We start from the raw sequence: 16,080 nt of genomic DNA, 5'->3' as shown, positions 1-16,080 counted from the left end.
AATAAGAAGTGGTCTACTGGTGTTTAGGGACTGTAAAGTATTGGAGAGGGAGAACTGGGAGACCAGCTGGGTCTCTTCATGCACCAGTGGTGCTGCTCCTGACTGTTTTGGGAAGTCCTTGCTGTCCCCATCTCAACCTAGAAGATCTTGGGGTTCTGATGGCAGCCTTTTATGACCCTAGTGGGCTTCCTCCGCTCCCAGTAGAGGATGCTGTGAGGAAATAGCCTTCTTAGTGTAAAGGGAGATACAGGATGTGGATAAACTTGGTTTTTGAAACCTACATTTTTAAAGTCTAAATTACCTGGCACTGTCTCTTCTTAAATAATCTCAGATTTCTGGCCATTGTATCCTGCTTATTTTAATTTTCATGAGTTTCTCATTGATGTGCAGGAAGTTGTCATGCATAACTATGATTTATGCAGCAAAAAGTTAATGATCTCTCTACAGCACCTCCAGCAATATGTAAAAAAAATGCACTTACACTAAATCCTTGTTTTCAAATAGGTTTTATAGCTTATCCAGGGTGAGAAATGACCCTCATCAAGGGACGTTCTAGATTGCTCTATTGAAAAGGGCACTGTTTTGTGTGTTTGAAATCAAAGTACTTCAAAACAGTAATTCTGAGATGAACAGCAATAATAAAGGCATCAAATAAACGACATGACAATATATTTGATTAATGTGTATCATTTAGTGATGAGTGTTCAAGATCTGTTTACAGTGTATTGTGATAATGCATTATGCATTTTCATTAATAATTGAATAGCATGCATGTCTGTCTGCATGCTTTTATAATCCCCCTAAGTCTGGTACAGAAAGGTAAAGATAATGCTATGTAAAACTTAATGGCAAATACTAAACTTTATTCAATGCTGTTTGTGTTTACTGCAGACCCTGCTACATGGAAAAATCCAAGACACCTTACTAAAGGTTTCTTTTAGCCACTTGCTTGTTGTCCCTACAACAATTATCTGCATGTTTATGTATTTTAACTACCTGCATTTCATGCCACTTTATTGCTGACTGCACTTTTACTTTAACACACTGGCTACTGTGTTTACTGATGGTTATTTTGGTCAGTCTTGTGGCTTTTTTTTTTTTCAATTTCAGTAATTTCTGTTTTTGCTCTGCATTAGCAAGGGATGAATTTAACTTTTCTTTTGCAATGTGTTGCTTTATCATATAATTTTCATAACATTTTAGTTACGTAATGTGTTTTTAATATGTATTGGTGAGTGTCTTTTGGGACTCCTACCAGAATGAGACAGTTCGAATGGTACTTACTTTTAGATAAGCAGTATTTGGATGAGCAAATAGTAAGCAGAGTTCTTGTTGGTTCCTTTCTAGAACTGATTTCTGTATAGAGAAACTGGGAATTTGAAATGCAACATCACTTAAAAAAATGGAGATCTAGCTGAGGGAATACAGATGTCTCCAGATATGACTAAAACTTACTTTTTTTAGTAGGAGCTTGTGCTTAAGTACACTCAATAACAGTAGTGGCCACTTCTATATCTCTTTTGCTGGTTTTGGGCCTGATCCTAAGAAGCACAGAATATTGTCAGCCAACGTTGAAGTCTGTATGGCTAAGGATGCTTGGCCTCTGGCAGAATTGGACTTTATAAGACTTATGCCCCCAAGGTTTCATTGTTAACAAGTAGAACACTTATGTATTGTTTTTTTTTCTACTTGAGCAGATTTTTCTAATGATTTCTTTCAGCTGTAATCTGATCTCTGTACAGTGCACTGTATGTATGCTTACTTGTATGCAAAAAAGGATGTTGCAAAAAGTTATTTTTTTTCAGTCACAAACTGATCTTTAAATAGGCAGGGCATTTCTGGGGCCTGCTAGGATAGGAAAATGAGTTATTCTTTTAATCAAATCCATTATTCAGAGAGTGGAAATTAGGCAACGGATCTACAAATTAAAAGTTGGAATGAGACGCAGAATGTTAAATATATGTATTTAAAGCCATTTAATTTCTTACAGTAGGAAGTAGATTAACTTTTGCATTTCTGCTGCTACTTTAAAAGAAAATGTATCTTGGTTTTCAACAAACTATTCAAGTGAAAAAGACACCAGGATCATAGAACATCAGGGTTGGAAGGGACCTCAGAAGGCCATCTAGTCCAACCCCCTGCTCAAAGCAGGGCCAGTCCCCAGACAGATTTTTACCCAGTTCCCTAAATGGCCCCCTCAAGGGTTGAACTCACAACCTTGGGTTTAGCAGGCCAATGCTCAAACCACTGAGCTATCCCTTCCTCCCTAAATAAATGGAGATATACCGATCTCATAGAACTAGAAGGGACCTTGAAGATCATTGAGTCCAGCCCCCTGCCTTCACTAACAGGACCAAGTACCAATTTTGCCCCAGATCACTAAATGGCCCCCTCAAGGATTGAACTCACAACCCTGGATTTAGCAGGCCAATGCTTAAACCACTGAGCTATCCCTCCTTAGGCTCTTAGTAGGGTGTCCTTGAAAATGAAACTTTTTTCCTCTCTAACTCATGTAATGGTTTTGTTTTCAGGGATTGATGCTGAAGAATGGGGTAAATTCCTTCACACCAAAAATAAGGTTTGTTTATTATGGAGTGACAGTAGCTAGCTTTCTATTATAAGCCTGAAGTTCAATTCCAACCCTTTCTCCTCCATCAACTTCCCCTAAAAGGGATGAACTCCACATGCTACATTTCATGCCAAGGTAGAACTTTGTTCTTGAGAAGTTTGTGGGGTTTTTAAGTTCAGGAAAGGAAGTTTAAAGTTATGGTGTCTCTGGGTTGTTTCTCTTCTACAGTGCTTGTCCTCACTATATTGGCTTGTATCACCTGAATGGCTAGGCTTTAAAAATTCCAACTTTGTATGTATTGTTGGCTTTGTTTTTAGTGTTTTTTGGTGAAGCATTGAGTGGAAATTACAAAGATAAGTACATATACCATCACAAATTGTTTTTATTACTCCACATTAAGATAGTCAGGGAAGGAGTTAACTAGAGACTTACTTGAGCAGAGATATAAGAGGAAAGTAGTGGAAGACTGTAGGAGGGGGATTGAAAGGACTAGAAAGAGCTTCCCCAGCCATGTGGTGAAGACTGAAGGACTGTAATGCTAAAGAGTCTTTCTATGTTAAGGACAGTTTGTCTCCCTTGGTTGAAGCAAGCCATCCTTAATTTGATGACTTGCTTGTTGATTTTGATTTGGATCTTTTTGGAATGGGTTGAAGAGGGCCCCAGTTCTGACTCCCTGTACTTTGGGTCAGGGAGTAGAAATTTGCTGTGGAGAGGTGTGGCAGAATGCAGTATTTTGTGTCGAGTTTTTCCCCCTCTTTGCGTGTTGCTTGAAGCTATGGCTTAGGTCACTCATGCAGAGGTATTTTTTTACATGTTTATAGAACACTGTTATGAAATTTTCTAACTATTAGTTGATTTGCTGATGATGCCAAACTGTTTCTACAACTTCTGGCAAAGCCAGAGATGGAGAAAGATGGGGGATACATACAGAGATGGGGAGCCAGGAGGGATGGAAGACTGGATGACATCACTCTGTGCTGCCTAATTTTGGACTGGGGGTGTTTTGTTTAAGGAAGGAAGAGTGGTTGCAGAGTGCGGAGGCAGACCAGAGAAGATTGGCAGGGCATGTTGAAGAGGATTGGAGAGGGGGAGGAACAGGGTACCTGGGAGATACAGAGGGCAACATGACGTTAGTGCAGGGGTCGGCAACCTTTCAGAAGTGGTGTGCCGAGTCTTCATTTATTCACTCTAATTTAAGGTTTCGCGTGCCAGTAATACATTTTAACGTTTTTAGAAGGTCTCTTTCTATAAGTCTATAATATATAACTAAACTATTGTTGTATATAAAGTAAGTAAGGTTTTTAAAATGTTTAAGAAGCTTCATTTAAAATTAAATTAAAATGCAGAGCCACCTGGACCGGTGGCCAGGACCCAGGCAGTGTGAGTGCCACTGAAAATCCGCTCGCGTGCCGCCTTTGGCACACGTGCCATAGGTTGCCTACCCCGTGTTAGTGTATCCTACTCGCATTCAAACTTCGAAGACAAAATTTTATTAGAAATAAAACTAATATAGTTTAAACACTTTATTGTGGATAAATCTTTCCCCTTGATGAGATCTTGGTAGCGAGTAATAACTCCTGCTGCCCATTGTAGCAAAAGGCGAATGTTATTACTCAATAATCGGTTTCCAGCTATTAATGTTCACTTTGATAGCATTGTAAAATAGTGCTGAAGATGATTCTTGCTTTTTATGTGCATACTTACACTATTTATCACTTTATGTTGGCAAGAAAAACGTTTTGGTGATATATAGATCTCTCTCTCTCTCTCTCTCTCTCTCTCATAGATAGATGTATGCAGTAAGTACATTGCTATCTGACTTTGTTACTTTTGCTTCTGTATTTTAGCTCTATACAGACTTTGATGAAATTCGACAAGAAATAGAAAATGAAACCGAGAGGATTTCAGGAAATAATAAGGTTGGTACAAGATGAACTCCACTCTAGTTCACAGAATATCATAGTTTCTAAAATTCCTTACTGTCATGGGGTACTCGATGGTGGCACCTCTTCTTGGCTCTTCTGGGGATTAGCTCTCTTCCAGGTCTGACACCTCTCTTTGCAGGGTCTCAGCTGTTGTCTTCTCTCTCGCTCTACAGCCCCTCCCTCACTCCAGGAACTGCAGCTTCCTCTTTGTGACTCAGCCCTCCTGCCAGGTCACTATGTTGTTTCCCCTTCTGGGGTATGGAGTCACAGTGGACCAGCTGTCCAGGCAATGCCACTCCGTCAGTGCCTTGTAGGGGAACCCAGGCCCTCTCACAACTTTGGGTTCCAGTCCAGGGACTCTACAACATGCAGCCAAGGGCTGCTCAGTTCCTTCTCTCCCTGGACTGCTTCCTACTCATCTCTAGCAGGCTTTCTGCTCTTCCTATCTCTCTGCTAGGTACATCCTTCTCTCAGGGCCAGGACCACAGGATCCTACTCTTTCCTTAGGTTCCCTCCTTTCCTCTCTAAAGCACAGAGGGTCGCTGCAGCCATTTTCTGCTCAGCTGAATGCCGTCTTCCAATCAGGGATTGCTTTGGCAACCTAAACCTCTCATGTGTGGCCACTAATTGGCCCTTTTTCAGCTTTCTTGGCCCTTTTGGGGTTGATGTGGGGGCAAACACCCCATCCCACTTGCAGAAAATCTGGTGGTTAAACATTGAGACAGGCTCATACAACTCCAGTGTACAGTAAATAACATAGTGGATCTACTAGCACATGTAGTTCACATAGTTCTGAGGTGACACCAGCACTGCTATGAAATTATTATGTTGGCAGAATTCTGGGTATCAGACTTCGCTTCAAAACTTGTTTATGTAGTAGTGCCACAAGGGGAAGTAGCCTCCACCTCCCTAGGTCGAACCCATATGGTGTTTATATAAACAGCCTTATGTGTATGTATGACACTTTGTTTAGCTTGTAAAATCAGCAGCCATGTTTATGTGCATATGTGCTGTTGCTGAAATTTGTTTTATCCATCAAGTAGGAGAAGGCAGGATTGCACACACACAGAAATTGGTTGATAAACTGATGACTTTATTTCTGGACAAATTCTTGTGTAGAGGTCTCTGGTGCAGGAGTTTAATTTTAGTAAAGAATTGGCTTTCTGAGTGGTATGTCTAGGTAAACAAATCCTCTAACTCTAATTCTTGGTGATTTTAATGTATTTCTAGGGGATCAGTCCTGAACCTATTCACCTTAAAATTTTTTCACCGAATGTTGTCAATCTGACTCTTGTGGATTTGCCAGGAATGACAAAGGTAAGAGACTGAATTTTACCTTTTGATTTGCTGCAGGTAGATTATTTTTGAGGGGGGCAAAATGACCTCTGTTTTGACCATTTTGTACCATTTGATAAATCATCTAAGATTCCCTTTAAAAACAGAAAATGTTATTGTCCATCAAGTTGACCAGCAATTCTGTATGGCTTTGAAATTAAGTGTCCCCATCTTGTGATTAGAATTTGGATCTTTGGTAGTGCTGTACACTGAGGAGAGAGGGTTTTCTTGTAAAGGTTATGTCTACACTGCAGAAAACAAACCACAGCAGCGAGTCTCAGAGCCTGGGTCTGCATACTTGGGCTTGCACTATGGCTCTAAAGATAACCATGTAAACATTCTGCTTGGGCTGGAGATTGGGCTCTGAAGACCGGAGAGGGAGTTGGGCTTTAGAGGTCGAGCCAAAATGTCTACATGCTATTTTTATCACTACAGTACAAGCTCCGTGAGCCCATGTGTGTAGATCTGGGCTCAGAGACTTGCTGCTGTGGGATTTTTTTTTTTCTTTTGCAGAGTAGATGTACACTAAGAGGCTTGGAAATGTTGTGGAGGTAGCATGCTTGGCTAATAGGAGAGGTAGCACTTTAGTGTCAGCAGTAACACCTGTAGTTAATTAGGTAAGTATTGACCAGAATCAAAATGACACCTCCCCCTCTTACAGAAGTGGCAATGCTTGAAGAATTGTGTAAAGCAAGGAAACAATGGTGGAAACCGTCTGAGCTCTGAAGGACACACAGGGTGCCCTGAAGGGGAGGAAATATTTAGGTCCCATATGAAAGTTTTTTATTGAACTGTAACTTTTTCTACAGGAAGGGGGCTTTTTTCTGGGTCCCCAATGGCAGTTAAGTGCGTAACTTCCCTAGACTTGCAATGCAAGTTAGGGGCAGAACTGCCATTTGTTCCTTTGAAAATCTCCTCAAAATTAACATAGTAAATTGGAGTATTTGGTTTGGTTCTCATTGTGCACTGTTTTCATGTTTTTGTACTTTTCTTATAGTATCTTCATTAGCCTGGTTTCAAACTTGATTTCTAGTCCAGAGAAATTTGGTTTTATATTGTTGTGTTTTTTAATAGAGAGAAGTGTGTGATTTGGATTTGCATGATTCACTCCCCCCTTTAGTTCTATATTGTTTGTTTCCCTTTAGGTACCTGTGGGTGATCAGCCTAAGGACATTGAACTTCAAATCAGAGAACTAATCCTTCGATTCATTAGTAACCCAAATTCAATTATTCTGGCAGTCACAGCTGCCAACACAGACATGGCTACATCAGAGGCACTTAAAATTGCACGGGAGGTAGATCCAGACGGTAAGCAGCAAGACATACTGGAGCCTGCATTTTAGTATTTCTCTTAAAATGGATTTTCCTAGGATTTTCCTACCATTTTCTCCAAATTAAAGTTTTGGAAAAAATGGTATTTGTTTTTCATACTAGTGGATTTTTCTAGGAAACAGTTGTTGTATTTTAACAAATAACATTTTCCAATTGTAGCTTGTGCGATTCGGAAGCTGTTAGCAATGCTGAGATGAATTAGTATCTAATTAAGGGCCTGCTGGCTCACAGGCAAGGCCAGTCCAGATCCTGTTACTCTTCTAATATGGTCATGTAATCCACTGCTGTTTACAAAGCAATATAATTGCATTGAAGAAGGCTGCTTTCATGAGAGTTGTTATTGAGTATGGCCTGCTCAGGTGATTACAATTTTGGAGGAATAAAATGTGTGTCTTGTAGCAGGGAAAATGAATACTTCTACAGTTAGTAATTGGCTGTTGCGTATGGTTCTATTCTAGTCTCAAAAGGGAGAAAATACATTTGGTAGCATTTGGTGTTCAGATATTGCCCACTTCAGTGCCCTGTATTTGTCTGGCAAGTCTGCTGATTTGAACTTCTTCTGAGCAGTGGATATATACTAATTTTATGTTTATGTAGCGACTGATCCAAATGAGTCCTAAAGCACTCTGCACACTTGCTGACTGTATGTATGTGAGAATCACTTTCACAACCGCTGAAATAGCTAAAAGTATTTTATTTATTTGAACCTAGAGAAGAAATATGTAGAGACAGTGAATGTAGTTACTCAAGTTAAAATTATCCGAAGACACTGGGATTAACACCCTGTCATGCAGTTGCCTTACCTGTTGGTGCACCACCCTGCCTTGGTTTCCCCTCTTCTTCGGGGCCCAACTCAGAGTTGAAGTTCAAAACAAAATTCTTCTCCCTTCCCTGTTCTGGGGTTTCATTTATTATTAAACAAAATATATTCAATGCTTCACCCTTCTAATGTGGCTTCCCAAGTACTTTTCCCCTTGGTGCATGGGATATTTTTTCCCTTTCCATTGTATCAGGCACAGGAACGTAGTCTCTGCTTGGGCCTCTTCAGGCAAAGCCCCTCAAGGTGTGTCTACACTGATTAAAAATCTGGCCCATGGCAGCTGACTTGAGTTCGTGGGGTTTGGGCTAAAGGGCTGCTTAATTGAGGTGTAGACATTCACGCTCTAGGACCTTGTGAGTTAGGAGGGTCCCAGGGTTCATGCTGCAGCCCAAGCCTGAACTTCCACACTGTGGTTAAACAGCCCCTTAGCCTGAGCCCTGCGAGCTGAGTCAGCTGACATGGGCCAGATGCAAATGTCTAATTGCAGCGTAGACGTACCCTCAGGGGCTCCATCCCAGGTCCCACCTTCTTAACCCCTTTGGAGAACCTCCTCCTAGGTCTTTCCTCGAACCAGGGCTGTCTGACGGGGCAACAGATCCTGCTTTTTATTTATTGCCTTGTTCATATGATCAGGCATATAACCCTAGGACTACTTTCCATAATTCCCAGCCTTAAAGGTTTGAGGCCTGTAACAGGTGTGCTGGTCTGAAGCTATTATTATACGTCCTTATTTTTGCAAAAAGTTCTATGGGATTTTTTTAATGCCTGCCAGTGGTCAGGACCTCTGATCTGCATCCATTGGAAAGATGGCTCTTACAATAACAGCTCAGCGACAGCTAACGCAGGGCTGAGATGCTGATTCAGTATAGATTTGGGGACAGTACTGAATACTGAATTATCTCTTCCTGCAGCACCTGGTTTGTCTGCAGTAGCCTCCTATCCCAATACTTACCCAGTCAAACTCTGCTTAGTTTACCAGGTTTCAGAGTAATAGCCGTGTTAGTCTGTATCTGCAAAAAGAACAGGAGTACTTGTGGCACCTTAGAGACTAACAAATTTATTTAAGATGTTAAGGCTCCAAGATAGCCTAAGTTTTATTTATTTCTAAAGCATTTCATGGAGTAAGCAAATCCAGTATACCTACACAGGTTTCTTTCCACATTTGGGTCTAGAGATGTTCGTATCTAAGTATAAAGTTCTTATTTTCCTTGAGAAACATCTGATCATATACTTTAGAAACTGGTTAAATCTGTTTCATTGTGTACAGAATAGAATTAATAATTTTTTTTTCTAGCCATTCATATAGTGGTAGTATTGTAAGTGTAGCCCTTGTACAACTGCAAACAAGTCAGGGCTAGCTCTAGGTATATACCAGGGCTCTTCTTTCAGCTCACTCTTAAAACCTATAAGCTTGTGAGCCTAGTACTTCCTGTTATCTCTCACTCTAACCCCATCTCAGCTGACACAGTGCTCCTGTCACTGATGTCAATTATCTGAATTTCCAGCCAATGCAGCAGTGAAACCTTCTTTTCTATGCAGGTTACTGGAGCTCTGTAGAGCCTAGAATCTTGCTCATCATAGTTCTAGTCATCTTGTTCTGACCATTGCAGTCAACTAAGGACCTTCTTGAATACTTTAAGGCAGGGATGGGCAAACTTTTTGGCCCAAGGGCCACATCTGGGTAAGGAAATTGTATGGTGAGCCAGGAATGCTCACAAAATTGGGGGTTGGAGTGTGTGTGGGGGGGTGTGAGGGCTCCGTCTGGGGGTGCAGGCTCTGGGGTGGGGCTGGGATGAGGGGTTGGAGGTGCAGGAGGGTGCTCCAGGCTGGGACTGAGGAGTTCAGAGGGCAGGAGGGGGATCAGGGCTGGGGCAGGTGGTTGGGCGCAGAAGGGGGTCAGAGGTGCAGGCTCCGGGCGGCGCTTACCTCAAGGAGTCCCAGAAGCAGCGGCATGTCCCCCCTCCGGTTCCTACATGGAGGCACGGCCAGCCGGCTCTGCGCCCTGCCTCATCCACAGGCGCTGCCCCTGCAGCTCCCACTGGCTGTGGTTCCCAGCCAAAAGGAGCTGCGGGGGTGGCAGTTGGGGTGGGGGAAGCGTGCGGAGCCCCTTGGCTGCCTCTGCGCATAGGAGCCAGAGGGGGGAACATGCCGCTGCTTCTGGGAGCCATGCAGAGCCATGGCACATGCGGAGTGGTGCAAGATCCAGACCCCACATCCTGGCAGGAGCTCAAGGGCCGTATTAAAACATCTGAAGAGAGAGATGTGGCCCCTGGGCCGTAGTTTGCCCACCCCTGCTGTACGGCCATACTAAACTGCTTAAGGCTGACAGACTTCTTGTAAATGACAATTTTCCTGCTGTTTTGATAGGTCGAAGAACACTTGCTGTTATCACAAAGCTGGATCTCATGGATGCTGGCACTGATGCTATGGATGTACTTATGGGAAGAGTGATTCCAGTTAAACTTGGCATAATTGGGATAGTGAACAGGTAAGTGTAGGGCAGTAGTCTCCAACCTTTTTAAGTACAAGATCACTTTTTGAATTTAAGTGAAACCCAGGATCTACCTCAAAGAAACTGTAGAAATAATAGTAATCACACAAACCCAAACACCCTTGCCCCGTTCCCTGCCCCGCCCCGCCCCTTCTCAGAGGCCCCGTCTTGCTCACTGAAGGGTTGGGAGTGTGGCAGGGGCTCTGGACTAAGCCTGAGGCAGGGGGTTGGGGTGGAGGAGAGGGTGCGGGAAGGGCGTTCAGGTTGAGATGCAGGAGGGTTATGGGGTGGGGCTCCAGCCGGGCACCGCTTACCTTAGGCGGCTCCCAGGCGGTGGTGCAGCGGGACTAAGGCAGGCTCCCTGCCTGCTCTGGCCCTGCGCTGCTCCCGGAAGTGGCCGGTTCCCCACCATTCCCCATTTCTGGTCAATGGGAGCTGCAGGGGTAGTGCCTGCAGGTGTGGGCAGCACGTGAAGATCCTCTACCCTCCCAGGAGCCACTGCCGGACATGCTGGCCACTTCCAGAAGTGGCGTGGGGCCAGGGCAGGCAGGGAGCCTGCTTTAGCTCTGCTGTGCCGTGGGACTGTTAGCAGCCGATCTCCTGGTTTGGCTGCAGGAGGGTTGGCAACCCTATCGTGATTGGCTGAGTGACTGAGACTGAGATCCACTGTCAGAGGCTCTGTGATCTACCAGTTGGTGACCACTGGTGTAGGGGATGGCAATTAATATGTTCTTTTGAAAGCTGGATCTTTCCTTAATACAAAGGAATGCTTAGGTTTCTCAAGCATATGGGTGTGGGATTTAGAATAAGGGATTTGGAGACAAAAATAGCATCTGTATTTAATTACAGAAAGAAATAAGCAGTGGGTGGCCTAGTTTCAAAATGTTGGCTGCTGTGTGGGTACCTGGATTCAGGAGCTTAATCTTCTTCCCACCTGCTTTACCCCTCACATCTTCCATGTGAGAGCTGATACCACTTTGATGTAGAGGCTGCATGCTTAGTCTACTGGGGATGGCTACTGCCCATACTGATTTCCTATTTGCTGCACAACACCAATGAGTCAGTCCGTGGAGTCACGTTTCTAGTACCTTCAGAAGAGATGACATGTCTTCATCCCCAGTACCAAACCACCACCTTTATAGTCCGAGGAAAATGTTGACCAAACTTTGGGTAAACGTGGTTAGTGAAAGAGAGAAAATGGTTGGGGAAATGGGTTAAGAATGAAGGCAAAAATGGCAGATGTTCTGATGACTTTGGGATGGTGCTGTCAAGAAAAGTGGAAGCATGAATAAGATAATTGCACCTTACGTTTATTTACTAATAGTTCTCTTTTTTACTCTAGGAGTCAATTAGATATTAACAATAAGAAGAATGTAGCTGATTCTATCCGTGATGAATATGCTTTTCTTCAAAAGAAGTATCCATCTCTAGCCAACCGAAATGGAACCAAGTATCTTGCTAGGACACTTAACAGGTACCACAGATAAATTGTCACGCAAAATGCAAAAAGCAAATAACAAATAAAAAGATTTTAAAATTAATGTTTTAAAAAATATTTTTATCTTTAGCATCCCTTAAGTACTATTGCTTTACGGTGAAACATTGGGATGTCTCCCTTTGAAATTTGAAATAAAATTTAGTATCTGCGGTTACTGTACTCTTTCTTAGCAAATGTCATCGAATATATTTGTTTGATCATAATTGTTTATATTTTAAGTTGTGCTGGAGGTAACGAAGTTTGAAGAAGATTTCTTCCCTTTTCTAACAGAGGAATTTATACTTGCTCTATTTTTAGGTTACTAATGCATCATATCAGAGATTGCTTGCCAGAACTGAAAACTAGAATAAATGTTTTAGCTGCTCAGTATCAGTCTCTGCTGAACAGCTATGGGGAACCGGTAGAGGACAAGAGTGCCACTTTGTTGCAGCTGATTACCAAGTTTGCCACTGAATATTGCAACACCATTGAAGGAACAGCAAAATATATAGAAACTTCTGAGCTGTAAGTATAATTGTTTGTTTATAGAATCTAGATTGTGATAATTGGCATGAAACACTGGATCACATTACTTTAAAACTACAGTACTAGTAGTAAAAGCAAATCATAATATATTTAAAGATTTTATACTTTGATAATGTTAACTTTAAAATATTCAATATGTTTGGCACAGAAAAACCTTGCAGTTAATATTTTTTCCTCTTCCTCATTTGTAACCTCAATCTTAATTTTATCTTTTTTAGATGTGGTGGAGCTAGAATTTGCTACATTTTTCATGAGACATTTGGACGAACCTTAGAATCTGTTGATCCACTAGGTGGCCTTAACACTATAGATATTTTGACTGCTATTAGAAATGCTACAGTGAGTATTATCTTAGGTTTCGTAAGGTTTTTGCTTGTCGGATTTGAAATGGGATTTTAAAAAATCTTGTTTTGATTCATGTCTGTTGTATTATGAAATTAAGGTTATGCTTAAAGGAGGAATTCTTTATTGTGTGAAGAAAACAATACATCCTCCCCACGTTTTCTGAGACCATACAAGTTAAATTAATTTTAACTGAAATTAATTAAAACTAGGTCCTTCAAGAAATGTAAAGGTGTCAGTCTTTTCTTGGTCCCAAGTAATCTTAACAGTGGAATAACACATGCACTTCAAACTTTCCTAATAGTTACAAAAATAATCAGTCTTGTGCATAGTTTATAAAGCAAAGAAACTAGATTGGAATTGAGATAAGATTAATGATTGGATCTCATTACTATGATCATTTAGGCTACAGACAGGCTCAGGTCAACAACTCAGGCAACTCTTGAGTGGGGTCATTGTAGCATCAGAGGTAACTCAACCACTCACCACCTTAACTCTACAGCTAATTTGCATGCAGCAATTCTATGAGGAAGACTGGACAACATCTGTCAAGAGTTTTCACTGATAGAATATTTGATACAACGGACACTGGTCTTTAAAGGTTCAATGGTCACATAATAGTTTGACACCCCCAAATACTTGAAAGGCGCCCCATAGCACTGCTGCCTCAACTCCTTTACCAGAGGAACTGAGGTATGATTGAAGGGAAAAGACCTTAAAGCACAGAGACTTGGGGTATATCTACACTACCCGCCAAATCAGCGGGCAGCGATTGATCCAGCGGGAGTCGATTTATCGCGTCTAGTCTAGACGCGATAAATCGACCCCCGAGCGCTCTCCCGTTGACTCCTGCACTCCTCCGCCGCGAGAGGTGCAGGCAGTCGATGGGGGAGCGGCAGCAGTCGACTCACTGGGAAGACACCATGATGAGTAGGTCTAAGTATGTCGACTTCAGCTACATTATTCACATAGCTGAAGTTGCGTAACTTAGATCGATTTCCCCCCCCCCCCCAACTCCTCCCCCCCAGTGTAGACCAGGCCTTGGGGACTGGGTTCTCCCTGCTTCCCCCTTCATAGTACAATTCTCACTAATCTACCCTTCTGAACCTATAAATCAACTGCAGATTGAGTGGTTTTTGTGCAGCATTTGTGTATTAGTGAGCTGCTCTTTTAATGTGAAAATGAGTTTATATTGCTTTGGATAATTACAACATCTTCCCTGTGCTGTTTTGGGGTTATTCTGTGGTTTGTTTTGTTTTTTGTTTTTTAAACCCTTAGGTTACTGATACATACTCTCAACCTTATCTTCATCTGAATATAATATTTTGATGTGGGAATAACATGATTTAATTTTGGGATTCATCATCTAATGTCCCTTTAGGGTTCATGCAGCACCTAGCACACTTTGGGTGCTATTATCATACAAAAAATATCTGCCCTTTTCTTCTCTTTTTCGACTAGGGACCCCGACCTGCCTTGTTCGTGCCTGAAGTTTCATTTGAATTGTTGGTGAAGAGGCAAATCAAACGTTTAGAGGAGCCCAGCTTGCGCTGTGTGGAGCTGGTTCATGAGGAAATGCAGAGGATTATCCAACATTGTAGCAATTACAGTACACAGGTAAAAGCAGAGGTTGACTACTAAGTTTAGAAACGTGTACAAGTATTTTTTTAGAAATATCATAAACTCTTAAGACCCGGCTTCAGTGCATTGCGACTTGTCTAACAGTATTGAGTAGCCTCTTTTATGGCAAAAATTCAGTATCCACATTATATACACAAACAAAAAAAAGTCAGAGTTAGACTCTGTCAGTGTACATAAAAATCATTTGTGAACTTGTGTAAACACCCTCGTGAAAGTGCACATTTCCCACAGAATACAAAGGATCTTATTCATAAGGGCAGACGGTCATTGTTGGCGTGTGACTCTAATAAGGCAATAATGGATTTGGCCATAAGGTTCAGATGCTCTAGTTTTGATAGAAGAGATGCAGATACGGTACAATTATTGAATGCCAAAAGTTAATACAATGGTTGAGATTGTTTAGACTATGATTTTAAATGCGGTAGTCTGAAAATTCAAAGTTGTAATTCCTCACACTAGACTTAATGTTTGCAGGGCCACAAGAATATAAAATTGATTCTCAGGTTTTGCAGTCCTCATGAAAATGCCGTTCTCATCTCACTGATAGCTCAGAATGAGCATAGTTTTTAGCTTTTTACCCTCCACATATATCTGTTGAATGTGTTGAAGAAACTTTATTGGAAAACTTTAGTGTTGCTTTCAAAGACTCTCTTATTCCCTTAGAAAAAAGTTTAAATGATTAAAAATATGTAAGACGCTTCCTATTTTCAGTATTTTGTAGTCTGTTAATAAAGTGTAATGAAGTTAATTACACTTTTGAGTAATTTATTAAGCCACGAATTGTTGATGGCAGAGCTTACAGAAGATCACTAGAAACTCATGCTGCTCTGACTTCAGAAAAATCTCCTGCTTACCAGGTCTCTTAACCTTGATAATTTAGCGTACGTGTTGAAATTTCTCATATTCTGAATCAACACAACACAAGGGAAGGGCTGAGACTTGCAGGAAAATGCCTAAGAAAAACTTTATTCTTCCTCCCTCTTTCATCGATGAGAGAAGCCACAGCAGATTTGTATAGGAGATAGGAAGGAACTTGGAGGCACAATCAGTTCAGTGGTAGGAATCAGTGTATTATTTTTGAATGAGACATAAGTGAGGTCCAAACTACTGTACATGTGGCTATAAAAGATCTCCTCACAGTGCTATTCATTAATGGAAGTGTTAACCCCAGCAACTTGGTATGTCCTAGTTGGGTACTTTATTCTGCCTGTCTAAATTTCTCACCAATTTTAATTGGATACTGTAAACTCTGGTAACTTCAGCATCTCCAAATTGTCTGCATGCAACACTAATTTTAATTTACATTGGGGGATACTATCAAAGGCACAAATTGCAGTTAGGTGACTGCCATTTTTTGTCTGTGAAAATCTCCCCCAAATGTGCCTAGTGGGACAACAATATCAAGCTGTAGCTACAAAATTTATAAACGATAATGGCGCATTCCCTGCTGTTAACTCTTATTGCTCATTGACTTGGTATTAACCCTGCTTTTGATTGAAATCAACAAGAACTGTAATTGCAATTCCAACTTTAAGGGCAATTTAAGTTGTTGGGTTTAGTGTATGGGTGGTGTTGGTGGCCAGTAATATAAAGGGGGTCAGA

General features: G+C 41.6%; 1 protein-coding gene across 14 annotated transcripts in view; it reads left to right on the top strand.

The window, feature by feature from the left end:
* Positions 1–16,080, top strand: part of DNM1L (dynamin 1 like) — a 56,237-nt gene that overhangs the window by 19,146 nt on the left and 21,011 nt on the right. For 6 of the 14 annotated variants that reach the window (XM_008171355.4, XM_065566143.1, XM_008171352.4 and 3 more), the window contains 9 exons: positions 2,532–2,578; positions 4,417–4,488; positions 5,725–5,811; positions 6,975–7,137; positions 10,349–10,469; positions 11,815–11,946; positions 12,268–12,474; positions 12,714–12,834; positions 14,299–14,454. In XM_008171355.4, coding sequence (XP_008169577.1) covers positions 2,532–2,578; positions 4,417–4,488; positions 5,725–5,811; positions 6,975–7,137; positions 10,349–10,469; positions 11,815–11,946; positions 12,268–12,474; positions 12,714–12,834; positions 14,299–14,454 — 1,106 coding nt within the window. Of the gene's footprint in view, positions 1–891; positions 931–2,531; positions 2,579–4,416; positions 4,489–5,724; positions 5,812–6,345; positions 6,447–6,974; positions 7,138–10,348; positions 10,470–11,814; positions 11,947–12,267; positions 12,475–12,713; positions 12,835–14,298; positions 14,455–16,080 lie in introns of those variants that run through there. The other 8 variants (XM_065566132.1, XM_008171351.4, XM_065566149.1 and 5 more) reach the window with 4 other exon arrangements.

The sequence above is a fragment of the Chrysemys picta genome, chromosome 1 (assembly GCF_011386835.1).
Source record: "Chrysemys picta bellii isolate R12L10 chromosome 1, ASM1138683v2, whole genome shotgun sequence".
Classification (NCBI taxonomy): domain Eukaryota; kingdom Metazoa; phylum Chordata; order Testudines; family Emydidae; genus Chrysemys; species Chrysemys picta.
The sequence above is the reverse complement of the archived record's forward strand: the minus strand, read 5'-3'. Positions and strand labels throughout refer to the sequence as shown.